At 40.3% G+C, this 27,856-nt stretch overlaps 1 protein-coding gene across 1 annotated transcript in view; it reads left to right on the top strand.

Moving 5' to 3' along the window:
* The window catches only part of PCNX2 (pecanex 2), a 224,877-nt gene that overhangs the window by 114,797 nt on the left and 82,224 nt on the right, over positions 1 to 27,856 (top strand). The window contains exons 20-21 of the mRNA XM_073338102.1: positions 614 to 755; positions 10,537 to 10,714. Coding sequence (XP_073194203.1) covers positions 614 to 755; positions 10,537 to 10,714 — 320 coding nt within the window. The remainder of the gene's footprint in view (positions 1 to 613; positions 756 to 10,536; positions 10,715 to 27,856) is intronic.

The following is a 27,856-nucleotide window of genomic DNA, read 5'->3' as shown; positions in this document are numbered from 1 at the left end:
AAAGTTTGACAAGTCATTATCCCCATTTTACAGATGTGGAAACTGAGACACAGAGAGGGGACATGACTTAGCCAAGGTCATTGAGCAGGCCAGTGACAGAGCTGGGAATAGAAATCCAGGGTTCTAGAGTCTTCATTCAGTGCTCTCTCCCCTAGGTCACACAGCTTCCCCACTAGGTCACATGAAAAGTGTTAGTTAATAAATAAAATAAATAAATAAAATATTCTAAGTAAGAAAAGTGATTAAAGTGATGAAAAATAAATATGTTTATTAATATCGTGTCACATTTTACTTCTAAAAACTTAGAAGGATCTATCCATTATTATGTACCATTTCAGCTACTACATGTGCCGGTCTGGTGGATGCAGCAAAAAGAACAAAGTATGTAAGGTATAAATACTGGCCAGACCCAGAGAACAACATGATTGCTATATGGCAAAAGAATTAAGGATTACATGAAGTGTCATAAATTAGTGGGTATATTAACTAGTATGATATACAAAACTCATGATTTGTCCTTTTTACTTTAATGCATTTGTTGTCTATACAGTATTTATATGCTGAAAAAATAATAATTTGACAAAATGGTCTGTTATCTGGGTTTTTATTTCAGATGCTGCTCGTTTAATGTGGTTTGAAAGACTCTATGTGTGGCTTCAGTGTTTTGAGAAATACATCTTGTATCCAGCAATAATATTGAATGCCCTCACCATTGATGCTTTTTCTATTAGTAAATACAAGAGACTTGGTACACAGTAAGTTGATTATAGTTCATAGTACATGATTCATAGATTTAAGACTACTCACATTCAGATTAATGTTCAAAAGATGAAGCTCATGGCGTATAGGTCCATCAATGGCTATTAGCCAAGATGGTCAGGGACACAACCCCATGATCTAGGTGTCCCTAAACCTCTGACTTCCAGAAGCTGGGGACTGAATGACAGCAATTCGATAATTGCTCTTTCCTGTTTATTCCCTCTGAAGCATGTGGCACTGGCCACTGTCGGAAGACAGGATATTGGGCTAGGTGGGCCACTGGTCTGACCCAGTATGGCCATTCTTATGTTCTTATGAAGTTTAATGTTGCGTAAATGAGTCTGGTTATTTGTGTCAATTTGGTTTTGTGCTATTAATGAATAACAATAAATACAAAATGCTATCATTATTGGCTCTGTTAAAGGACAATTCAAACTGCCTTAAACTATGATAAAGGAAATGCTATTGGTACTGCAGCAAACATTATTGAGGCTAGAGAGATTTAAATTTATATAGAGAGAATAAAAAATTAAATATGTATAGCATGCCCAAATGACAGCTAAAACTAGGAAATATTATACCAGGCTGCAGGTGTTCAAAGGGTGTAAACACCTTGGGAGTAACCAGGATTAATGAGATGAAATGAGAAATCTAGTTTGGATATCAGGGAACTGTAAAGTTTATTAGACTGTGGAAAAGTCTCTCAGAGGAGGTGTCACAGGCTTCATTACTAGAGTCATTGAAGGCTAGGTTGGACAAAGCCTTCAAGAATGTAGAGTGCAGAACTATCCTGAATTAGCAGGGATATGATCAGGAAAACAGTATAAGCTTTTTCCATGTCTAACCTCTGTGATTCTAATTAAAACTAAATGTTGCTGATCCACAGTATTATAGTATGTTCTTTGAAGACAGCCTTTTGTGGTGGCAGTTTTTGCTTGATGACCTACAAACTGCTGTGAGATTCAGTGGTATTGTAGTGATTGCAATGTCCTAACTGAGCAGAATTAGTACAGAGCCTTTTTCAGTACTATAGTAATTTAAATTGTTAAAAAACTGGCCTGTGTTCAGGAACAAAGATCCATTACAAATGGAGCATTTTATTTCCTGTATTCAGATTGTCTGGATGTCCATTTTTAAAATCAGATTATTTTTAACTTGGATGTAGTGAAAAACTATTTATTATTAATAATAATAATTTCTATGACACTAGCATGTAGAGGCTCCAGACCCATGATTCATGGGACTGTACAGACATATACCGAAAGAGGGTTCTGGTCCTAAAGAGCTTACATTCTAAATTAGAGCTTACATTATAAATAAACTATATCAACTTTTGTACAGGAGCATATGGCAACATTTTCAAAAATACCTATTTTCAGAAGTGACATAGGCACTTAAGAAGCTAAGTCTCATTGAATGTAAATGGGATTTAAGCTTCTAAGTTTCTTAGGCATGTTTTGAAAATTTTACCTGAAATATAGTACAGCTCACTCTCATAGATGTCGTAGTTCTGCAGGTCGAGCAGAACTAAAAAGTAGCCAAATGTTAGTTGTCATCAGATGTATTTCTGAATCCACTGGAGGATCAGATGTGTTGAGTAAGAAGATATTATTTTACATAGTAACTTTTCAGAGCAGAATTGCAACCCCAGCTGTTCAAAAATCATGATTCAGACCCCCCAAAATCATGAGATTTTAAAAAGGAATCATATTTGGGTCTGCCTTCTGATAGTTTAACCTTTAGGAGAATGCCACCAGTCCCCAATGTAGGTGTGTTTAAAATCATCTCAGATGTTAAATTCACACGTTGAAGACACACTTAACAATGCAGGTCCTGACTACTGCTCAGAGAGGACTCATTTTTTCTTATCCCATTTGGTGTGGAGAGCTGTCTCTTCCCTAACTTGACAGAATACTTAGAGAGGAGGATAGTGGGGATAGAATGGCAGCTACCCCACACATGTTCTTTTTCCATGCTTTTCCATGTGGCCCCTCTGTTCTCTTGCCTCCCTGTATTTCCTTCCCTTTCCCCTCACTGTTTCCCACCCTTCACATTCCCTGGTACCCCTTTTTCCTCCTGCACTCCCTGTTCCCAGGCATCCCCTCAGCTTGGCTTATTTCTCTGTACTCCCCTTCAGTCAGCCTCTTGCACATCATAATCCCCTGCAACTCTCTCAGTTTACCTAATTCTCCCCATGCTCCTCTGACTCCTCATGATCTTACCACAGTCTCCTACCCTACATTCTCATTCCTGGCACCTCCCCATTCTTATATCCTTCCTTGCCCTCACCTAATGACTAAGGGGTCTCCCTTAGTCCCTGAAGGCAGCGTGGCTCAGCCCCCATTGAAGGCAGTGGGAGATGATGACCATTTAAGTTTTGTGGATTTTAAGGCCAGAAGAGACTGTTATAATCATCTAGTCTGACCTCTTGCGTAAAATACTGCATAGAACCGTGCCCAGTAATTCCTGCACCAAACCCGTAACTTCTGTTTGAGCTATAGCATATCTTTTAGAAGGACATCCAGTTTTACCTTGAAGTGATAGTGTGATCCACTACATCTCTAGGTTAGTTGTTCCAGTGGCTAAGTACCTTCACCGTTGAGGGATAATGGCAAAACTGCACAAGTCTGAATACAGAAATCACATCATAAGAAAAAGAAAAAAAATTCCAGACATTGCACGACTTACAATAAAATCATTAGAATTGTTCAGATAGTTGGACCTTGTAATCTGAAAATTGAGATCAACTTGTATTACTCAAGAAATTGAGACGAAGAATTAGCTATCTTCAGTTTTTATCTGACTTTTGCAAAACATATGTGAGGATGAAGTGCAGAAACTGCCAAATGTGGGTACCACATACATATTTTTACATAATTATTTTTAAAGAAGTTTCTTTGGGAGGATTTAGGGCTCCCCAGAGCCTCTAGCACCAAACAAGGATAAAGTATTGTTTCTTAGAACCTTAAATCCCATTTACATTCAATGAGACTTAGCTTCTTACAGCCCTGGCTCATGAAACTTTACACAGGGCACCTGGACAGCAGCAAGGAGCGTTTTAACAACAGGCTGAGCAGGTGCCACAGGGTAGTTGAATGTGCCTTTGGCCATTTGAAAAGTCGCTGGAGGTGTCTCAGTGGCAGGCTAGACCTTACCGAGGATAATATTCCTGTAGTCGTAGTGGCGTGCTGCACTTTGCATAATCTGTGTGAATCTAAGGATATTCAGGTGTGGAGCACTGAGGCAGAGCGCTTGGCTACGCAGTTTGAACAACCAGATGCTAGGGCTGTCAGAGGAGCCCAGAGGGCTGCTATTAACATCAGAGAGGCTTTGAGGAACCACTTTGACAGTGAGGGGCAGGAACACATGTCTGCTTTAGAGTTGCTTCCCTGGGGCATCCATGTACAATTCTGGGGCCCGAGATCCATGCAACACAATGCTTTAGAAGCCTGTTCCCAAGAGTGAATTGATTGCTATACGCTTTTGTGGAACACAGAATTAAAATGCTATACCATTGAATACCTTAGCCTTTATTTATTGTTAAAAAGGGTAAAACCTCACAACTGTGTGTAGCTCCAGCTATCATTGTGCAAGCTGTGAGCGGGGGTGGAGTGATGGGGAAACTCAGGAGTGCTGTGGAGTGAAAAGGAATGTCTGGGCAGAGAGGGGGGTGGGGTTGGCAAAGAATTGTGCATGTGCAGCTGTATCAGAGACTTGAGCATCTCTGTCTGATCTCCATAACTTTTATCATCCACTCTGTCGCTTGCCTAGCAAATGCAGCATTCTCTTTTCTATCCTGACTTTCGGCTTCCCAGCACTCTCTGTGTTCCCTGGTCTGTCTCTCATCATGCTGCAGCACGTCCCGAAACATGTCTTCTTTGCTGCGCCGAGGGTTCTTCCTTCTGCCGAAGCCATTTGGCATGGGTGCATGTTGTGTTCCTCAAGGTCTGTGCTGAACAGAAGAGGGATTGTTACATTCCAGCAAACGATTGAAACATTTCAGTAACAAGGGCCTTTTGCTAGTAGAAATCACTTTCTCTCTGAGACTCTAGGTAGGCACACAGCTCTGCCAGCACCCCAATCATGGTGAGTGTTGGGAGTGGGGGGAAGGCGGTTGTGCTTACGGACAAAAAGGTCTCGGCTTGCAGGGGAGCTTTTCAGGGAACTCATTCTAAAATTCTCACACACGTTTTCACGCAAGCATGCAGTAGTTGTGCCCTGGTTTCCCTAGTTACCTGCACCAGCGAGATGTCAGCCAGCAGGTTGGCTGCCTGACATCTCGCTGCTGCAGGTAACCAGGGAAACCAGGGCACAACTACTGCATGCTTGCGGCTTTCACACCGGTCTATATGCAGCTCAGCTATGTGCCGCTTTGGTCCCAGCTCCAGTGATTGCTAGATGGCATGTTACAGTTTCCTACAATGGGGGAACCAACAAGGCTGCAATCCCTTGGAATCTGCGGCAGAGGATTAACAAGTACCTCTTGGAAACTTTCCAGAGCCTCTCTCTGGAGGATTCCCTTCAGGTCTCGATGTTCATTGACACCCTGCTTGGCCATGCAGATTAGCTACACAGGGCAATGTCCAGCTCACAGAAAACACTACTTCCCTCCCACTTTTTGATTCCCTACACAAGCCACAGCAACTTACGTGGTATCTTATCTGCTTCCTGCTCCTTGTTGAGCACTTCTGGAGTGGAGAAAAGTTCCTGGCTACCTGCCCCACCGGGTGACCCCGCTGGGACCTCCACATCCTCCTCTAGCTCGACTTCTTCATCCAGAATTTCAGCCTCCGGGTTACCCCCTCTTTCTGCTCCCTCCGAAGTATCCACAGGGCTATCAGCGATGGAGGTGGGGTCACCACCAAGGATAGCATTCCGCTCCTTATAGAAGCGGCAGGTCTTAGATGCAGCACCGGAGCGATGGTTTGCCACCCGCGCCTTATGGTACGCCTGCCTCAGCTCCTTTTGTCTTCACTCTGCACTGCTGCTTGTCCTGATCACAGCCCTTTAAACACAAGCCTCGAGAAATTTGCCCGTATGTGTCCCAATTCCTAGGGGTCACTCGCAGCTGCGACTGAACAGACGCCTCTCCCCATAAACTGATCAGATCCAGTAACTCAGCAGTGGTCCAAGTGGGAGTGCGTGTGGTGCGATAGCCAGCCTTGCTCACCTGGGAAGCTCATCTGGGAAGCCAGCAAGCAGGAAATGAGATTTAGAATTCCCGGGACTTGCAAGGGGGAGGGGGCGGGTTGGCTGCAGAGCAGCGCAGTTCCAATTGCTGACCAGAGCGGCAGCATGGGGCTTGTGGGGCACTTTCTGGAGGCCGATAAAATCAGAAAAAAAAGCTGTGGTGTCTACATGGGCTGTCTGTCGACAATAAAGGGAAGGGAAAAGACAAAAGTCTCTCGCAGGTGTGGAATTTTTTTGTCACCAAAACTGGGCAGATTTTTTTTTTCTAAAAAAGTCACATTGCAGTGTGTACGCTATCGCTGTTTTGTCGCCAAAAACTGCCTTTTGGCAACAAAACTTGCCAGTGTAGACAAGCCCTCTGGGGGGCAGGAGCCAACCCCAGCACCAAATATCTGTCTGGGTTTGGACCTGCTCGGTGTTAACAACACCTCCTTAACTGCACCAAAACCTGGTTGCTAGGCAAAAGGGCTTGAAAGAATCTCGGCAAAAGGGCTTGAAAGAGTCTCAGCAAAGCAGCCAGCAGGGCTATCATCTCCTGCTCAGGCAGGGTAGCCCTGGAGTCTTTGTTTCTTTAGACTTCTTATTACAAAGGGCTGTATTATCTCTCTGTTCTTGGCTACATACTCTCCAGGAAGAAGAAAGTAAGGAAAGCTACCTTATTGAGGTCAGAATATGTAGGGATAAAGTGAGACAGGCTAAAAGTCAAGTAGAGTTGGACCTTGCAAAGGGAATTAAAACCAATAGTAAAAGGTTCTATAGTCATGTAAATAGGAAGAAAACAAAGAAAGAAGAAGTGGGACCGCTAAAAATGAGGATGGAGTGGAGGTCAAGGATAATCTAGGCATGGCCCAATATCTAAACAAATACTTTGCCTCAGTCTTTAATAAGACTAAAGAGGATCTTAGGGATAATGGTAGCATGATAAATGGGAATGAGGATATGGAGGTAGACATCACCATATCTGAGGTAGAAGCGAAACTCAAACAGCTTAATGGGACTAAATCGGGGGGCCCAGATAATCTTCATCCAAGAATATTAAAAGAATTGGCACAAGAAATTGCAAGCCCATTAGCAAGAATTTTTAATGAATCTGTAAACTCAGGGGTTGTACCGTATGATTGTTCCTATTTTTAAGAAAGGGAAAAAAAGTGATCCAAGTAATTATAGGCCTGTTAGTTTGACATCTGTAGTATGCAAGGTCTTGGAAAAAATTTTGAAGAAGAAGGTAGTTAAGGACATTGAAGTCAATGGTAAATGGGACAAAATACAACATGGTTTTACAAAAGGTAGATCGTGCCAAACCAACCTGATCTCCTTCTTTGAGAGAGTAACAGATTTTTTAGATAAAGGAAACGCAGTGGATCTAATTTACTTAGATTTTAGTAAGGCGTTTGATACTGTGCCACATGGGGAATTATTAGTTAAATTGGATAAGATGGGCATCAATAGGAAAATTGAAAGGTGGATAGGGAATTGGTTAAAGGGGAGACTACAACGGGTCCTACTGAAAGGTGAACTGTCAAGTTGGAGGGAGGTTACCAGTGGAGTTCCTCAAGGATCAGTTTTGGGACCAATCTTATTTAATCTTTTTATTACTGACCTGGGCACAAAAAGTGGGAGTGTGCTAATAAAGTTTGCAGATGATACAAAGCTGGGAGGTGTTGCTAATTTAGAGAAGGACAGGGATACCCTACAGGAAGATCTAGATGACCTTGTAAACTGGAGTAATAGGAATAGGATGAAATTTAATAGTGAGAAGTGTAAGGTCATGCATTTAGGGATTAATAACAAGAATTTTAGTTATAAGCTAGGGACGCATCAACTAGAAGTAACGGAGGAGGAAAAGGACCTTGGAGTATTGGTTGATCATAGGATGACTATGAGCTGCCAATGTGATATGGCTGTGAAAAAAGCTAATGTCGTCTTGGGATGCATCAGGAGAGGTATTTCCAGTAGGGATAAGGAGGTTTTAGTACCGTTATATAAGGCACTGGTGAGACCTCACCTGGAATACTGTGTGCAGTTCTGGTCTCCCATGTTTAAGAAGGATGAATTCAAACTGGAACAGGTACAGAGAAGGGCTACTAGGATGATCCGAGGAATGGAAAACTTGTCTTATGAAAGGAGACTCAGGGAGCTTGGCTTGTTTAGCCTAACTAAAAGAAGGTTGAGGGGAGATATGATTGCTCTCTATAAATATATCAGAGGGATAAATACCAGAGAGGGAGAGGAATTATTTAAACTCAGTACCAATGTGGACACAAGAACAAATGGATATAAACTGGCCACTAGGAAATTTAGATTAGAAATTAGGCGAAGGTTTCTAACCATCAGAGGAGTGAAGTTTTGGAATAGCCTTCCGAGGGAAGTAGTGGGGGCAAAAGATCTATCTTGCTTTAAGATTAAACTCGATAAGTTTATGGAGGAGATGGTATGATGGGATAACATGGTTTTGGTAATTAAATATTCATGGTAAATAGGCCCAATGGCCTGTGATGGGTTTTTAGATGGGGTAAGATCCAAGTTACCCGGGAAAGAATTTTCTGTAGTATCTGGCTGATGAATCTTGCCCATATGCTCAGGGTTTAGCTGATCGCCATATTTGGGGTCGGGAAGGAATTTTCCTCCAGGGCAGATTGGAAGGCCCTGGAGGTTTTTCGCCTTCCTCTGTAGCATGAGGCACGGGTCACTTGCTGGAGGATTCTCTGCTCCTTGAGGTCTTCAAACTACAATTTGAGGACTTCAATAGCACAGATATAGGTGTGAGGTCTTTTTTAGGAGTGGTGGGTGAAATTCTGTGGCCTGCATTGTGCAGGAGGTCAGACTAGATGATCATAATGGTCCCTTCTGACCTAAATATCTATGAATCTATGAATAAGAATGTCGTGTATATGGTAGCTTAAAGAAGGGAAAGTTACTTTCCATGCCTGTAATTCTACTTTTAAGACATCGTCTTGCAAGATTCTCATTCACTTGTCCATCTCCCCTCAGAATTTGGAGGGATGTTTTTTGAGGCAATGTGTTTTTGCAATTTCATCTTGTTGTTCCTATCTGGCTGGATATATTTGACTTTTCTAATTGCATCTGTTTTTTCTATTTAAAAAATGGAATTGCTCTGTGTGTGTGTGTGTGTGTGTGTATTTAAAAAATGGAATTGGTGTGCGTGTAGGGGGTGGGGAAGAGATGATGGGCAGGGGTTGGAGCCCTTGCTTCCGGCACTGTCAGAAAACTGACTGAATGTTTCAGAACCAAAGGGAGTGGTGGTTGGTGGTGCATATTGGACAGTCTGGGGCAGCTTACCATGTTGCCTGCTACTGTCACTGCCTCAAAAGGTTAAACAACAACAACAAAAAGAGGTCACTCTGAGCTAGGGCAGTTGTACCATGCTTCCACTCTGAGTGTAAGAAAACCCCCACCGCCCCCACAAAAAAGAATCCTGTGTGGCAATATCTTTAAAGAGACAGAATTACCAGAAAGCAATGTTCCCTTATCCTCTAGCAAGAGATATGATCATAAAACTCCTTTCTGACTGAAATTTTGTGGATATTAGATGGGCATAAATATCGACCTGATCAGGAAAAGGGTCTTTCAGTTGCTTATGTTGCTCTGTGATTTTATGGCTCTCCCCATTAAAATCTTCCTCACTGCCGCCAAGAATTTTGTTGTTCTTGATGAACATCAAATCCGAAAAATGTTCTCAACCCACTAGGGGATGTTCTAAGACGGTCAAAAACACTTTATTGTAGTCCCTAGTTTTGCATTCAGAAATCCAAATGAAATTGAAAGAATTTCTGACAGGGGAAGAAATGAGGTCTTCTGGCATTTCATTCAGGCAGTGATGACGAGGTGATCTTTTTGAGTGGCTTGAACTCAAATCAAGTTGGATCTGCATTAAGAATGCAGTGAATAAATGCCACAAAAAATAAAATAAACTTGGAATTGCACAAACTGTGAGCCTTAAAATGACAAAAACGCACCACTCCATTTAGAACTTTCTGAGCTGTCAATTACCACATGCTTTCGCAAGTATTCTGTTGTTTTGTAATTGACATGGAGAATTATTTTCAGCATTTTACAAATACTGGGTTTGATTCATCACTGGACCAGTCTAAAGTTGGGTAACATGGTGGTGATTCAGACTTATTGCCTGTTGTTGGTAACAAGCTGCTTTCTAATATAAAGCTGTATAAATTGTAGTGTTATAAATTAATGGTGCCAGACTTAAGTCACAAGTTGAAAATTTATTTTGGGGATTTTATTTAATTCTATTTTTATTATGTTATAAGGTACTTACTACAATAATGGATGCTACTCTTATAATACATAATTGTTCCTGTGTTACAGCTCTGTAAGTACTCTAGAGATATGTAATGCTAGCAATGTAAAACTGTGCTGTGGCAGATGGATTAAATAAACACGATTATTAAAACAAAAACTAGTATTAATATAAAAATAAATTAACTGTATGTGTAGCTAGATGTATCAATCAAGAGTAGGTCTGATATGGTTATTCATGTTCATTAGTTATAGTCTAATTGTTTTTGTTATGTTAACTTGATTAGGTTTTCTTTTCCCTCACTCCCACAGCTGTGATATTTTCCTGATAACAATTGCTGGGATGAAGCTGCTCCGATCCTCATTCTGTAATCCGGTTCATCAATTTGTTACTTTGAGCTTTACTGTAATCTTTTTCCAATTTGACTACAGAGATATCTCAGAGAATTTCTTGCTGGATTTTTTCATGATGTCCATTGTGTTTCACAAGGCAAGTTTACAAACACCATTGTTTTCTTGATATAAAATGTTTTCATAGTTTGAATTATCTTTCCAATGTCACTGCATTTATAAATGGCTGGAATATCTTTTTTAAATATAATTGTTATAATATCATTTTAACAGAAGCAGGCCATTGGTATCACAGAAAAAAATCTCAGTGGTGGATAAAATCAGTAGTTTTTAAGTTAAATGTATTTTCTGTTTCTGTATGAAACTTCATATTTACTTCTTTGTTCGCATGATGCTACAGAAGTTCACAATTTAGATTTTTTAAGAATAGAGTCATAAATGACTTGAAAGAGGCCTTTTGAGCATTAGTGCAGGGTTGCCTTTGTATTAATTGCATGAGTGTTTTTATATAGTCTTCCTTTGAAAGCCTCTGGTGTTTGACTCAACAATTTCCTTTGGGAAATTAGTCCAATAGCTAATCATCCTTATTATAAGAAATGTTTTCCTAATGTCTGACTTAAATTTTTCCTACCTTAGTTTCAGGCCATTATCCTTGTTATACAGTGCTTAACCTTAAACTCAAGCTTCTTCTTTACTTTTACAGTATTAATTCTGAAGTGTCATGGACTCTTATCATATTTCCTCTCTCTTTTTTTCCCTCAGTTATACATACAGTCTTAAAACTCTTTTCATAATTCCAGATTGTACCCTAATTCATGACCTGTGCAGCTCCTCTCAAATCAAAATTAGGTTAAATTGACATGGTGCTAAAATACCAGAAATTGTTTGAATTTTGTCTACACTAGGGCTCCCACCAGTGCTAATAATGATTATCTACTTTTTTTTTTTTATAAATGCAATCACCTATCACTATGGTATATGAGTCCTGATACAACTGGGCCTAGTAGTAGCACTGGTGAGAATATTTTTTTGCTTTACCCTAGTATAGACATATCCTTAGTGTGATCCAGCTAAACTGCCACATCTCTGAGAGGAGAAGGGCATGATACCATGGTTAACTTTAACAAATGTGGCACAGAGATCCAACAATATAAGTATGGATGCTAGGCATCGCTGCAGCCAGTGCTGTCTCTATTCCATGTCCTAATCTGAAGGTTTACTGGGAAAAGTCCAGGATATTGACACTATCTAGAATAGATGGAGTTGGAGGGCCTTTGTCGAGCTTCTCAATTAGCTTGCTCAGAAGTGAGAGCTGGGTTTCTGTGTGGTAATTGGAGAGGTTGGTTGTGTTGAGTGACATTTTTAAGTACTAGTTGGATTATGGTGTGCTCTGTGGGAGGTGGTAGGTTTCTCTTCTCAAAGGAGATTGTTGTTGATCTTGGTTAATAGAAATCCTAGGTGCTCTTAACTTTTTGACTAGCTAAAAAGAGCAAGGCGGATCCAGAGTTGCAGATGATGGCTTGGCTGCTGCAGTAAGTGCTGCCCTCTGAAAAGCAGGCCCCTTTAAGATATCTCAGATTGGGCACTCAGAATCAGTAGTTACTTTTGAAAATCGCCATGTCACAATTTTCTGTTGAAAGCTGCATATTTGTGGCTGTGGGTGATGTGGAGGTTTTTTGCTGTTTGTTTTTAAATGTTGATTATTTGAAGCTGTTGTGAGATTTGGAATGTTAGCCTTGGAGGACATGGATTAGTGAGGAGAGTAAGAGTGAGATAATCAAAGGTGCACGGTAAATTAAATGTAGCCTATCACACTGTGTGTTTTTATGGGAGGCTTGATATGGTAAAGTCTACGGTATTGGGCTGAAGTTATGTATTCTAGACATGATTAAGAGTCTAGCTAAGCAGGCTCATAACCAGGGTGGGGCAAGCAGGGCAGCCGCCCAGGGTGCAAAGCCAAGGGGGTGTGTAAAAATGATGGGAAATGGTAGGGGGCGCAAATATGCTTGCTCGCCCTGAGTGCTAAAATGCCTAGTTACACCACTGAACTATATCATAGGTCTTCTGGCTTTTCCAAATCTCAGTAAACCTGAAATTTCTCAGGTCATCAGTTCAGCAGGTGAACCTGGCTTCGTGATATTTTAAAAAATTAAAATAAAATGGCTGAATTATTTATATTAGAAAACCACACGCATAGTTACACAATGGTCATTAAAACAACTCTGAAAAATAGGATTAAGGATGGTATTAATTAAGCACATATTTTAATGCTAATTAAACTATGAACTTTTATTAGTTCTAAAAATTGTATGGACCTTTCTTATAGAATCTCATTACTTTGGGGCTAAAGATAACATATAAAGATACTGTAGGAATTTCTCCACACAGTCAGCTTTAAACAGACTGTATCCCAGCTCTGTTCTTGAAAGTTTTGTGGTCTGTACAGCTTCAGCAACAAGAGAAGCTGACAGCTTCAATCAATGCACAGTTCAGTAATCTCAATGTTCACAGCTATTTTAAAAAAAAAATAGAAAACAAGTTCTTATTACCACCACCTTTGCCTGTGCAGAACTAACTCATAAAATGGCAGTTCAGATCCACTTACTCATTGTAGGTGTGAGGTTTCCACTGTCTGATAATGGAACTCTAAGCATTATGTCTTAAATTATCATCAGAATGATTGTTTGAGCAGAGTTACTGTACAAGAGAGCATGCATGCCCTCTAAGTGATGCTGCAGGGAGCACTGATCAATTTCTCTTCTGCCAGACGCTGCAGGAAACTACATTTAAACTTGACAGACATTCGCAATTTTGTTAGTTGTTCCTTAGGCAGGCTTCTGTTGAACAAGCTCCACTAGTAATGTCAGATAGATTATCTCTGAATCTCCTAGTGATTGTGTTTCTTCCCTCGTCCCCCCATCATGATGCTAGTAATGTAATCCATTCAAATCAGAGAATTCAAATCAATATGACTGCTCACCGAGCAAATCAGGGCATTGCAACAAAAATGACTGCTCACAGATTTTATCCACATTTGCAAATAACCATGCCGCTTAAGGTGATGCAGATAACATGAGAATTTAGTGAACTTGACTCTTGGTTTGGGGTTTTTTGGGGGTGTTCTTTTTAACCAACACGAATTTTTCAGTTCTTTGTAATTCTATTTGACTTATTAATGTCACATGACTAATTTACTACTCTTTTGAAGGCATTTACTCTCATCTAAATTGTGTATAAAGTTGTAGAATTTAAAAGTTTTTAATATTAAAACGGGTTAGAAATACACGAAATGAGTACACCATGTTGGGTTTCAAATTGCCGTGGAAAAGGAACAAGGTCGTGTTTAGAGCAGCTTATTTATTTTTAATAAATGACTGAAGCTTTCATTGAACTAGGATAGGGGGTTCTCAGCCTTTTTTATACTGTGAACCTACATTAGCTACTCACAAACTGTCCTCCTCAGACATATCCAAATGCATCCATTGCAAGTCTTTAAATCAAGATAGGTTGTCTTTTTAAAAGATCTGCTATCAAAGAAAAGTTATGGGCTTGATGTAAAAGTTACTGGATGAGGTTCTTTGGTCTGTCCTATGCAAAAGGTCAGACTAGATGATCATAGTGGTCCCTTCTAGCCTTAAAATCTACAAATTTATGAAATCACTTCAAATGAACCACCACTTCTCCCAGTGCTTCTTAGAAGGCATCCTGAGTATCCATCTGACAGCTTATGGGGTGCTCATGTTATCTGAAAAGAAATAGTTACAAAGAGCTGAGAAAATGCTCTTCAGTGATAAGGCAAAGATGAAATGGGAACAAAAATTGAATGTGTTTCACCTTCAACTTCTCAGCATGTTAGAGGGATCAGCATTGAGGATCTTTCCATAATCAGATGAAAATTGGAAGATTATTCAGTTTCTGGGAGGAAGGTGAGAGATGAACTATTTGTGGATATTAGAGAGGAAGGTCTGTTCTTCCATCTCTGTGCAATCCATCGATCAATCGCTTAACTGAGTTAAGCCAGGGAAAATCACAATGTGGATAATACACATAGTTTACCCCCCACCTCTTCCCACAAACACATCACAAATGGAATTCACTCAGTACAGCTCCCTTTGACAGCCATTCAGCTATGGGAGTTGGTACAAGAGGAAGCTGCCAATTTTGGCTGAAAAATCCGAGGAAGAAAGGGATAAATTTGGTAGTGTGATGAACCCATGAGGGTGCTCTCACAAGCAACCAAGGCCATAAGCCAAGTACAGGTGTAATGCCACGAGGGATGATGGGAATGGAAATGCTTACCCAGCACCCTTACTGTTTGTTACAGGTGTAGCTTGTGCTCCCCCCAATGCAGTTGTGCACCAGTAAACTGCTGTGTGGCAAGTGGGACCACAATCTGTACAAGTGTCTGTGCAAACCTCTTCTGGAGCCCTGAATGCTGAAGTCAGCCCTAGCACCCACCCTGGAGCTCAGAGGGTGAACACTTTTAGTATGGCTGCATTGGTACAAGAATACTGGGGTCCCCTCCACTCTTCATTCTGTGCACCTAGATTAGTAGATTCCAAGGCCAGAAAGGACCACTGTGATAATCTAGGACAGTGGTGGGCAACCTGCGGACCGCAGTTTGCCCACCACTGATCTAGGATCACTTCCTGTATAATACAGGACGTAGAAGTTCTCCAAAATAATTCCTAGAGGATATCGTCTAGAAAAATATCCAATCTTGGTTTAAAAATTGTCAGTGAGGGGGAAATCTGCTATGCTTCTGGGTAAATTATTCCAATGGTTAATTACTTTCACCATTAAAATTTTACGCCTTATTTCCAGTCTGAATTTGTGTAGCTTTAACTTCCAGCCATTGGATCATGTTATATCTTTCTCTGCTAGATTGAAGAGCCCATTATTAAATATTTGTTTGCCATGTAGGTACTTGTAACTATGATGAAGTCATCCCTCTTAACCTTTTCTTTATTAAGCTAAATAGATTGAGCTCTTTAAATCTATCACTGTAAGGCATGGTTTCTAATCTCGTAATCATTCTTGTGGCTCTTCTATGAACCCTCTCCAATTTATCAACATCCTTCCTGAATTGTGGGCACCAGCAGCAGCAGTCACACCGGTGCCAAATATAGAGGTAAAATAACCTTTCTACTCCTTCTCAAGATTGCCCTGTTTATGCGTCTGTGACATTCCAGGGTGCAATCCAGTCCAGTGAGGGGCTGTGTCACCCTTACTCTGCAACTTGGGGTGCCTCTCAATGCTTTGCTGCTGTAGTTCCCACATGTGCCAAACAGACACAAACAGCCAAACAGTGTGCAGGTCACTCCATCAGTGTCTGTGTATAGCCACAGCCCTTGTCCAGAAATTCTGACCTTAACAGCCTGTCTGCAAACACCACCACATTCTGCCTTCCAGCAGCCTTGGCAACTATTTGCAGGATGACCCCAACACACTCCCAGTCTTGGATTCCCTCCCGGTCCCCAAAACACTCCCTGTGTTCTGCACTGTCTAGCCCTCTCCTGGAATTCAGATCTATTAGATCAGTAGTTCTCAAACTTTTGTACCGGTTACCCTTTCACATAGCAAACCTCTGAGTGCAACCCCCCTTTATAAATTAAAAACACTTTTTTATATATTTAACACCATTATAAATGCTGGATGCAAAGCAGGGTTTAGGGTGGAGGCTGGCAGCTCGCTACCCCCTGAGGGGTCCCGATCCCCAGTTTGAGAACCTCTGTATTAGATCCATTGCCCCTTTAAGGGGATCAATATACAACAGTCTGCTGTCTTAAATGAAGTTACCCAAACAGTTCGCAACACTGGATTAGTTTTAATTAAAGAATAAAACAAATAACGATAAAGAGAGTTTAAAATGAGTTCAAGTATAAATAGGGCCCTACCAAATTCACGACTGAAAAACGCATCACAGACCGTGAAATCTGGTCTCCCCCGTGAAATCTGATCTTTTGTGTATTTTTACCGTATACTATACCGATTTCACGGGGGAAACCAGCGTTTCTCAAACAGAAGGTCCTGACCCAAAAGAGGATTGCGGGGGGTTGCAAGGTTATTGTAAGGGAGTCATGGTATTGCTACCTTTACTTCTGCACCGCCCTCAGAGCGAGGTGGCCGGAGAGCAGTGGCTGTTGGCTGGGCGCCCAGCTCTGAAGACAGCACCTCACAAGCAGCAGCACAGAAGTAAGGGTAGCAATATCATATCATGCCACTCTTAGTTTTGTGCTGCTGTTGGCAGTGGTGTTCAGAGCTGAGATCCCGGCCAGCAGCTGCCACTCTCCAGCCATCCAGCTCTGAAGGCAGCGCTACCAGCATCAGCGGCGCAGAAGTAAGGGTGGCAATACCAAGACCCCTGCCCCCTTCAATAACCTGGCAAACCCCCCCCACACACACACACACACCTCCCACAACTCTCTTTTGGATCAGGACCCCTATAGTTACAACACTGTGAAATTTCAGATTTAAATATATGAAATTTATCATTTTTAAAATCCTATGACTGTGAAATTGACCAAAATGGACCGTGAGTTTGGTAGGGCCCTAAGTATAAGGCATCGAGTCAGAGATGGTTACAAGAGCAATAAAGATAAAACCTTTCTAAACTTAACAGATTCACTTGGTTCAAGGTGAAGTTCTTACCACTTGCTTCCAGCAACAGGGCTGACCAAATTTCAGGTCTGTTTGGTTTATCTTCTTAGGTGAAAGAGAGAGAGATGGATAGGGAGAGAGAGAACTTAGGGTGTTTTTGCCCCTCACTTTTGTAGTTCAGTTACCTTTTGAAATGTATTTTCCTGAGGGTAACAGCTAGTTAAAGTTATTCAAGCAATCAATAAGGTGACATGGTGTCTGGTGGTGACAGAGAATGCATGCTGTTTCTTCTCACTTCTGTTTGCTGAAATGCAGATTTCCTTGTCTCCTGTCTTCCCCCTCTGGCTGTCTGAGGACCCTGTTTACAACTTATATGTAAATTAGGTAAACACACATTTCTTTGTTTAGGACCTGCTTGACCTGACCGGTCCTACCTAATCTGGGCTGTGTGGGTTTGAACGTGTGTCACCAGTATCAATCAGGGGGAATTAATAACTTAACATATAATGTTGCTACACACATTTTACCATGATATTATTGACCAGCAAGTTATTAGTTTTCAAATAATATCACAGTGCATATTTTTTACAAAGATTAGTACAGTGGTGCATAGGCTGGGACTACAGGAGTGCATTCAGTCACAGCATTCCAGGATTGCATTAGCTCTTTTGGCCACGGTGTCACATTGGGAGCTCATGTTCAACTGATTATCCACCATGACCCCCAAATCCTTTTCAGAGTCACTGCTTCCCAGGATAGAGTCCCCCGTTGTATAAGGACCATCTGCTTTCTTTGTTCCTATATATACGTTGACGTTTAGCCATATTAAAAGACGTATTGTTTGCTTGCTTCCATTTTACCAATTGATCCAGATCTCTCTGAATCAATGACCTATCCTTTTCATTATTTACCACCTGTACCAGGAAGCCATAATTTGGCCCTTAGTGTACATACTCTATGCGGTGGTTTGGTTGTATATATAAATCATATCCGGGCAAATTAGTAGCCTGCTCTATGGGATGTGATTAGTAGAGCTCCTAGTAGGGTACATTAACTCTTCTGAGCACTCACTGTGGGGCTGCTGGAGGACACTGCGCTTACCATTGACCTGTCTTCTCCTTCCCTTCCTTATTTGCAGATCTTGGACCCAGTAGAGATCCCTCTGTAGGGCCCTAGGAAGAGGAGAGATAAAGGGGGCATCCCTCCCAATGTGACAGTGCGTAGAGAATTTTAAAAAATTGCTTTCTTCTAATGCTGAAGCAGAAACTTAACTAGAATAAAGAAAACAGTATTATCATGCCTCTCTCTCTTTCTCTCTCTCTCTCTCTTTCACTGAAGAGCTGCTTCTTAGAACCTTCCCAGCCTCTCTCTCTCCTGCCTGGCTTCCAACTGCAGATTTAAGACAACTATATGCACATCTGTTCTGCCTTCTCCCTTTTTTCTATATAAGCAATCTTTTAAAAAGAGTTAGTATTTTAAAACAAATTAAAGATTCAGGTGCTCTAACCAGCTTCACCTCTGGTACCAATTTGGCCACTTTCTGGTCTTGAGGAACATTTGGTACAGTTAATTCACCTGGATTATCAAATCCCAAAAGAGACAGACTCCTGTTTAAGAGGTTTATGGCTCTTCTCAACAGGTTTATCTCCTTGAAAGCTATTGTAATAGTACTATTGCTACTAGAATCACAGAATTCAACTGGCTTTGGAAGCTAAGGTGCTGCTTATTTCTTCTATACTGAGTATCTTGATCAGTATCTACCATATAGGATCTTAGTGTATCTCCTGGATCATGCTTGGTTAGGCTTCAGGCTGAATTTTGATAACTAAAAAGCCTGTGACCTCTTAGAATTGGGGTATCTAAGCTTCCGATACTTCTAAGCAAGGCCACTTGCTATAGGATGAAGATTTGTCTCCAAATCTGTTCTGTTCTGATCTCTTAACTCATAAGCAGCTGAGCTGGGCTCAATCCAGTGACTAATGTAGAAAGTTGCCCTGTAAGCTCAGCAAAGCAACAATGGATGCTTTGGCGGGAGGATTCTCTTCACAACCTGTACTGCTGTCCATTCCCTTGTGAGTGTGGGAGCTGGCAACAATGAAAGCAGCTTGAAATCATACTGTATGCCAGAAGCTTAAAATTCAGATCTGGCAAACTGGCTCATTGTCAGTTACTATTTCATTTGGAATACCAAAATGAGAAAAGATACCTTGTAACTTTTCTTGGCCTGTTTACTTTTGGGCCTAGTAAAAAATAGTATTTTTGTAAAACTGTCTAGCTTCCTGGTAGTCTTAAAGAAACAGTACGCACATCCTCACACACACCGTCTTGCATATAGATCCTGGTGGGAATCTTCTGACCCAATGACATTAAATCTCTAATCAATAGGGTCATATCTTAGCTTTTCCTATCTTTAGTATGGTATTGACAGGCAGTCTAATGGCCTCTTAATTTGTGTGTGTGGATGAACTAATTAGCAAGACTAAAATATGAACTAATCTTATATTTTCTGATAGTCAAATTCTCTCAGGGTTCAGAATTTGTCTTTATGCATAAGACAGAGTAATCAAAGAACCAGAGCTTGTTAAATTTGCCTTCATTAACACTGCATTCATTTGCCTAAGTAGCCTTACTCCTGCTGAGTTCCCTTATGGATACATTTTTCCTGTTTGATATTTCTTCTGTTTCACCCCCACATCTCCCCTGAATTTTCAGAGTAGTAACATTTTGTCACTTTTTATTTTTAATGGTTTCCTTTTTTAATATAACCTCTCTTTGCTTTAGTACCACATGTCATGTATTACTGAAAGATGATCCTCATGTCACAGCAACTCCAACTAAGAGAGCCAGGCAGTAACAACCTGCCAAACTTGTTCAGATTAGGCTTAATTCTGTAAGAATTTAACATCCTTACCATGATTCCCTCAAGGAGAGTGAAATTTATGCATATCGTCTTATTTTTCACCATTTTATGACAGTGTTATCCTTGACCATTTTCTTGCTTTGCTATAGCCCACTAATTAACATTTTGGACCTTTTGGATTGTCTTTGTGGATACAGACTACAGAACCTGTGGTTAACCTGCAAGCTTCTGTGATTTTAGTTACTACTGTAAGACAGAATCCTGATTCTTTTCTTTTTCCCTTCCAGTTTTCAGTCCCCTTCCGTAATTCTGATCTTTCAATTAAAAGCTTCTGGCACTAAATCATTAATTCAGATTCTAATCCATTTCTGGCCTTTCGTGCATACTAAAATCCAGTGTTTTAATCAGCTGTACCCTCTTAGCTCACAGCTGTTTCCTCAACTTTTTGATATCTGGCATATAAGTCCCTGATAAGACACTTTCTGTTGAGGAAAAATACCCAAGGCTACATCTGATATTTGACAGGATAATCCCTGAGTTTAACAGTTCATGTTTCCTTTTTTATATTGGAGATGTAGTTTAACTTATATTCATTCATCCTTCCATCACTGACCTCCACATTAGACTTTTTTCCTGACACAGTCCCCGAATTTTAAGGTTTTTTTTTTAAAAAGGAACTAAGGCAATGCATAAAAATGGGACAAACACACCATTAGCAGTATAGCGTGGTACACTTTACACACACACACTGTACTGATGAAGGTAACAACTCTCCAGGGGAGAGAAGGTTGTTATTATGAGTGTTCTGTATCGTATTTGTCAATAGCTAAAAATTAGGTGCCAGTAGATGGCACTCAAAAATATGATGTGCACTACAAATGGCTTCTTCTGTGCAGCTCTTTACATCAGGTCTTAACAAAGGTGATCACCAAGCTTTCCCCAAGCTCCAGCTGGGGAATACACTTTTTAGTTCCAAGTGGTGCTCCATAGTAGCCATGCTCATAGATACACCCCAGGAGAAATGCTAAATCAATGCATCTGCCACCTGGCCTATTCTGGCTAACCCTGCCCATTTTGTAGGCTGCACTGGCTAGTTCCAAATCCCTGGGAAAGCTTTTTAGTTTCACCTACAAGCAATGGATTTCTTTCTACAGGAATGAAAATTGCCATTTCCCCAAGATAAGACATACATGGTTTGTCTACTGCTGCTTATGTCATTCTCTGCCAGATAAATTTATTACGCTCTGTGGCACTAAGATTACAGAGCTTGGAAGACTGAAGTTACTGCTGTATGTTTTTATACTGTGCCTTTCATCTGTAAATTTCAAAGGACCCTACAAACATTAAAGGCAGAAGACTTGTCTCCGATCTTTAAGGGTGAATCTTTACATAGATCCTCTCCCGTCCCTATTGATGAAATACACCCATCCTGCAAATTTCGCACTTCTCTGGTACACAAGAAATGCAGAAGACCTGCATGTAGTCACTCTGCCATCCATATCCAGGTGCTGTGGGTCTTCTAGGTTGTGGAGGACTTTTGCAGGGCCCCCTGCAAAGGGGTGGAGTTCACTGTGTGTTGAACTCCTGTTGATATCAGTGGGAGATCAGCACATGTAGAGAGCAGATTATTAGCGGTATGCAGGTAACTTTGCCATGATAAACCCTCACAGCATGCTTGTGTGTTAGGTAAATGTAATAGCCACTTTACAGATGAAGTGAGCTGTAGCTCATGAAAGCTTATGCTCAAATAAATTTGTTAGTTTCTAAGGTGCCACAAGTACTCCTTTTCTTTTTGCGAATACAGACTAACACGGCTGCTACTCTGAAACCTTTACAGATGATAAACTCAGATGCAGCAAAATTAAGTGACTTGCCTAAAATCACGCAGCAAGGCAGTGACAGAGTCACAAATAGAGCTTAGACGGCACAACTCCCAGTACCCCAGACTGATCACCCTCCCTCCCTGTCTGATATGTTGCATTTTTTAAAAAGATTTATGAGATTAATAACAAGTATTTTTATGTATCCGTTTTTTTAATTTGCTGCTGAACCACATTATATAGCAAGAATTAACAAGGTAACCTCTGAAGAGGATAAATGTTAACTCAGTTTCCTTCTTCCATTTTTTATTAAAATAGTGAGCACTCTATTAATGCATTAATGGTACATGTCTCATTTAGGTGAGCATCATGTGATCATACAGAATAAAGGCTTCAAGCTTTGCAGATGCAAATAGGGGTTTGTTGCTGATTCAAATTGATTTTTCTATTCAAATTATGCCAACAGAATGTTATAATGGCTCGTAGCACTATAAAGTATTACTATTTCCAGTAAATCCTGTTTTCCAAGATTTCAGAGGAGGCATGTGTTTCAAATGACATTAGGCTATGAACTGGGGACATAATCAGCTCTGTTGCAAATGTCAGTATAACAAAAACAAACGAACAATAGTTTCAGCCGGTTTTAATTTAGTATTTACCACATAAAAAAAGTTGACCATTTAAAAAAAAAAGAAATATTTTTGTTAATTTATATGGAAATATGTTCATATATAAACAGGAAGATACAGTACAAATAATTAGACCTACAAATACAGATTTTAGTCCAAACACATAAGATGGTACCAGTCAGTCAAGTAGAACTGTTAGAACATGTGGAAAATTAAATGCCAAAGAGACATTAGAAAGTCTGAGCCCAGAATCCTCCATGCCTAAACTGAAATTTTAAGAAGTGGAACCCTAAGACATCCAGTTCCAGTGGAGTAAAAATTGTTTCTGTATTTAAAGACTCTGGTTTTAGAGGCGATTTGTGTTGCACATGAAGCATACAAATATATTTTAAATTGTTTTCTGTTTTAACCAACTAATTTTTACAACAATTAAATATGGCAGATAAATTCAATTTTTATGCTTTATTTAGCCCCAGTCCTATAAAGATATCGAGCCCACACAAATTCTCACTGGATGTCACACAGGTGGAAAGGTCCATGCGGGCAAAAACTTTTGCAAGGTAGACGCCTTGCAAAGTATCCTTATCAACTTCAATCACAGTTTATTAAATGAACTAATATTTGCTACACTGATGCTAGAAGCCCACCAGACCTGAGACAAGGAGATAATTAAACAAACAAAAATGTATTTCAAATGCTGCAAGATAACTTTAATGTAAGTAACTGTAATTATGCAATCTTGCTATTGAATTAACCCACAGAATTTTATCTGGTATGTACAACAAGGCAAAAATAGTCATACACAAAAAAACATCTTTACAGATCAGGGCGTTTAGCTCTTCTTTCTCTTTGATGTACATTTAACTCAGAAGATATTTCTTATGAGGAAGAATTTTGTAGTTGTTAGCAGCTTTACCATACAGAAGACTTTAAAGATGATCAGTATAATAAAGTGCATGTCTGTATAAAATAGATATAAATAAAATCTATTTGTTCTGCTTTCTTACTTTACAGTGAAAGGAATGCAGTAGTTTAAAGTCACTGAATATATTAGTAATTTTTACTAATTGAAAAGCAAGAAACTGGTTGCTGTGCAAAATTATCAGATGAGTAACATCTGGGAACACTAAAACTTTACATCCCCTAAATAATATTTAATTCCTCTGCTTAGTGAACTGTACAAAACACTCAAGATCTAAAGAATATGCTTTGCTAACCCATCCCATATTGGGATAGAGGTAGTCTGAATTAGAAACTCCATCCTTTATGCAGGTCCGAGGGAGAGGTCATGGAGTTTCTTCTGCTTATCGGCAAAAATTCAGCATAGTATTTTTTTAAAAAAAAAAAAGCTTTCACAACAGATAAGAGACTTCATTCTTGTGATCTAATATTACAGTAAACCTATCAAGAGCAAATTTAATTACCAACTTTCCCAGCCAAAATAAAAGAAAAGCTTTAGTAAGTGTAAGTTTATATATTTCTGGTCATTTACAAAAATTTTAACCTTTTCTTTTAAATTGGCAGCACCTTATCTTTAATTGAAGAATGATATATGAGTGCTACCAATAGAAGTCAATGATATTGCTTGTGTGGTTGAGGATTGTGTTTGGAGAGGCAAATTTTAGCTGCTTCAGTATCTTTCTGAAGCAAAAATATCATCATTGTGTAAATCCTTTTGAGTTCTCAAGCTAGGCATAGAAGAATGTATTTGGTGTAATTTCTGATCTAGGTGAAACAAGTGATGAATAAAACCTGTTCAGGTTGATCTGGCAAAGGAAACTCTTTAGCTCCTGATTCTTTATATTGTGGTTGCTTAATGAATGAAGGTGACAATTCCTCTGGTAAATATTGTCAGATTATGAAAAGTGCTAGAGGCTACATCATTATTAAGGGATTCTGCAGAATAAGGAAAACTCACTAGAATTTCCCTTTTTACATGTAATTTTTTTGAAATTGGTAACACACTCCACCACCCATCTCTAAGAACCATTAGTTGTGTGATGGCAAATAGCAGAAAGTTCAGGAAATGGCCAGTGGGGAGAGCAGCTCTTTTTGATTTGTCCTCCTCTTTGCTTCTGGAGGAAGAGGGCATTGAGCTTATGAAGTGGCTGGATGGAGAGAGCATCCTTTCTCCTTCTAGCAGAAGTAGCAGTGGAGGTTGTGGGTAACAGGCAGCAGAGAGCCAAGACCTACTGAGAACCTTCTGTTTTGGAAGACGGTGTAGATATTAGAGATTCATAGAACGAATGAAACACAAAACCGGAAGAGGCTCCCCCTAGTTTAGGTTTTATTACAACCCAAAACTTGAACTATGTTTGCTGATGTTTGAGAACCATTCGGTGAACGCTGACTGCATTTTGAGTGCATTTGGGCTGATTTGTGGGCTTGTGATTTTCAGTATGAAACAAGCAGACCTTTGTAGTTTTTACCATAGTTTCACTTTGTATTTTTGAAGGTCTCAAATTTGAGTTGTTAGCTTTTAAGAAAAGATAGACCCCCTCCCCAGCTGTTCAGTCAAGCATTTCAGATGTCTAGATGTTAAACAAACAAACAAACAAAAAACCCAGAGGATTAAACAGCCTGAATAAAAGTCTATTCTACTCTCAATCAGGTTTCACTTGCATGCCATATTTAATGTCATAGTCCTCCAGTCAAAGTCATAAAATCCTAGAAATGTAGGACTGGAAGAGACCTCTAGCCCCCTGCAGTGAGGTAGGACCAAGTAAACCTAAATGATCCCTGACAGGTGTGTTTGTCCAATCTGTCCTCCAGAAATGGGTGTTACAGGTCAGGGGCTGCACAGTTCCCTGCCTACACTGTGAGCTCCCCAACAAGCTAGGTGGCCTAACCAGGCCAGTGTCTGTGCTGTCTCTACTCTTTGAAAGCCATGAACAACATAATTGCCCACAGCTATAAGCAACTGCACAGCCCTTTCTAAGCAAGCACATTTATTCTTAAGGTGAAAGTGTTATAGAGTAAACATATTAAATACTATAAAAGAACTTACACACATGTTAATAGGCTTACCAGAGATCATCCCCAACTCCAACAACGGCTCTGGCAGGATTCATTCCTTCAAACCCCACCAAGGGGTTTTTCTGTGGTCACAGGTTTGTAACAGCTTTTGCTCAGAACATGGGTTACCCTTTCTTTTGTATAGTCTGGGTCTTTGATTTGCAGATACTGTGAATAAGTAATCATCCAGCCAATGGTTCTCTCTTCAGGGTGCAGCATCAAAAGATTGGGTCTGGAGGTGGGAATTTGTATTCCCCACCCCACCACCAAGAAACCCACTTAATTTTGTTTGTCCTGAAAGTTCCTTCTTGTCTGACACATTGTTTAAAGTAGTTCTTTGAAACGCATAGTGCTTCCCAGGGTTTCCACTGGCCGCATCACCACACCCTGGAGAAGCTACATTTAGAAAATCACAATAATACATAAACTTTGCCTTTATAATACAATAGACTACAAAGCTATTTAAACTTAATTGAACAAGATTTTCCAAAGTTATTGCAGGAAATTGCCGTATTTGTCACAATGGGGAGTCCACAACCTGCCTTAGAAGCCTGTTCTAGAGATTGTTGCAGATTAAGCCCATTACTTCTTGTCCGACCTTCAGTGAACATGGAGAATAATTGGTCACTGTGTTTTTTGTATAACACCCTTAGTATATCTGAAGATTGTTATCACGTCCCTCTCAGTCTTCTGTTCTCAAGACTAGGCAGGCCCATTTTTTTAACCTTTCCTTATAGGTCAGGTTTTCTAAATCCTTTGTCACTTTTGTGGATCTCCCCTGGACTCTCTCCGATTTCTCCACATCTTTCCTAAAGTGTGGCACCCAGAATTGGACACACTCCACCTGAGGACTCACCTATGGCAAAGAGAGTGGGACAGTTATCTCCCATATATATATATGACTCAAAAATGTGATGCAGTTACTAAAAAGGCTAATCTCATTCTAGGAGTTAACAAGAAGTGTGTCATATATAAGGTAACCTTATATATGACACACTTCTTGTTAACTCCTAGAATGAGATTAGCCTTTTTAGTAACTATGACACACTTCTTGTTAACTCCTAGAATGAGATTAGCCTTTTTAGTAACTGCATCACATTTTTGAGTCATATTCAGTTTCTGATTCACCACAACACCCAGCTCCTTTTTGTTACTACTACCGCTTAACCCATTATTCCCCATTTTGTAGTTGTGCATTTGATTTGTCCTTCCTTTGATTTGTCTTACAGAGGAAACAAGGTAGAACAGACCTGAATTTCTAATGTACCAAAACAAACAAAGCAAAGCCCCACAACAGAAATTTGGGGGAGGGTAATGAAGATTTGTTTTAGAGAGACCATACAACCTGGTTTTACCAGGACTATCCTGGTTTCTCAAATGATGTCTGGACTTGTCTTTATAGCAAAAATAGTTAGAGTGTTGCTGCTACCTTGAGTCCCATTCCCCACACACATGCAAAAACTCAAGTATGGGGTGTTGCTTTTACCTTGAGTTGACTAGCCTGTCAGGGGGAATCGGCTATAGCTCAGTTTGGACAACTCATCAGCTGCTAACACAACCACCCTTAAGTGCCACTAGTCCTCCAATGCATTCCGGCAGTTCCACTGGTGTGCCTGCAAAGGAAAGACAAGTTCTCCCACTTCTTCACTGAGAAAGAATTCATTAGAGCAACTCAGCTTGCTGCAGCAGCAAGAACTATGGGATATGCCTCCACAAGTCTTTGTGCCACACATAAATGAGTGCAGCGCCAGAATGGACACAGCAGATCAAGTATTATTTTGCAGTGTGAATGCTCTCACTTGAGCTAGACTAACTCAGGAGAAGTAACTCAGGTGTAGATAACTTGAATGAGCTCTGCAGTGAAATCATAGCCTCTGTGTCTGTCAGGCTTTTATTGGGAGGTCTAAAATGTCCTGTTTTTTCATTTCATCAGTCAAAATAAGTAGTAGGTACAAAATGCTTGTTCAGGATGTGTTGCTACAATGTTATGAAGTGTTGCGTACACTCCTGTTTTGTTCTCACATACAGTGCATGTGTGCTTCATACCAACTCTGGTTGAAGGCCAAAGCTTGTCCATAATTTGTCAGGTGACAACACTGCAATATGAGTCTGTTGATGACCCAGTCTAGTCAGCACAAAATTTCTGCTCCGGGCCTTTGCGGAGGGAGCTGAGGGTAAAAATCTACTACTTCATGAAATAGATATGTGTTGTTCTTGAGTAGGGAGCTAGCAATAGCGTCACCATGTGTGTTTTACAAAAGTCAAAACCAATGTTCTTTGCCATCCTGTCCCGGCTGTGTGGTACATTGTATGAAGTGTTCCAGTTTGCTCTACTGAACACCTGTTACAGATTGACT

Source organism: Lepidochelys kempii, chromosome 3, assembly GCF_965140265.1.
Source record: "Lepidochelys kempii isolate rLepKem1 chromosome 3, rLepKem1.hap2, whole genome shotgun sequence".
In the NCBI taxonomy this organism is placed as follows: domain Eukaryota; kingdom Metazoa; phylum Chordata; order Testudines; family Cheloniidae; genus Lepidochelys; species Lepidochelys kempii.
The sequence above is the reverse complement of the archived record's forward strand: the minus strand, read 5'-3'. Positions and strand labels throughout refer to the sequence as shown.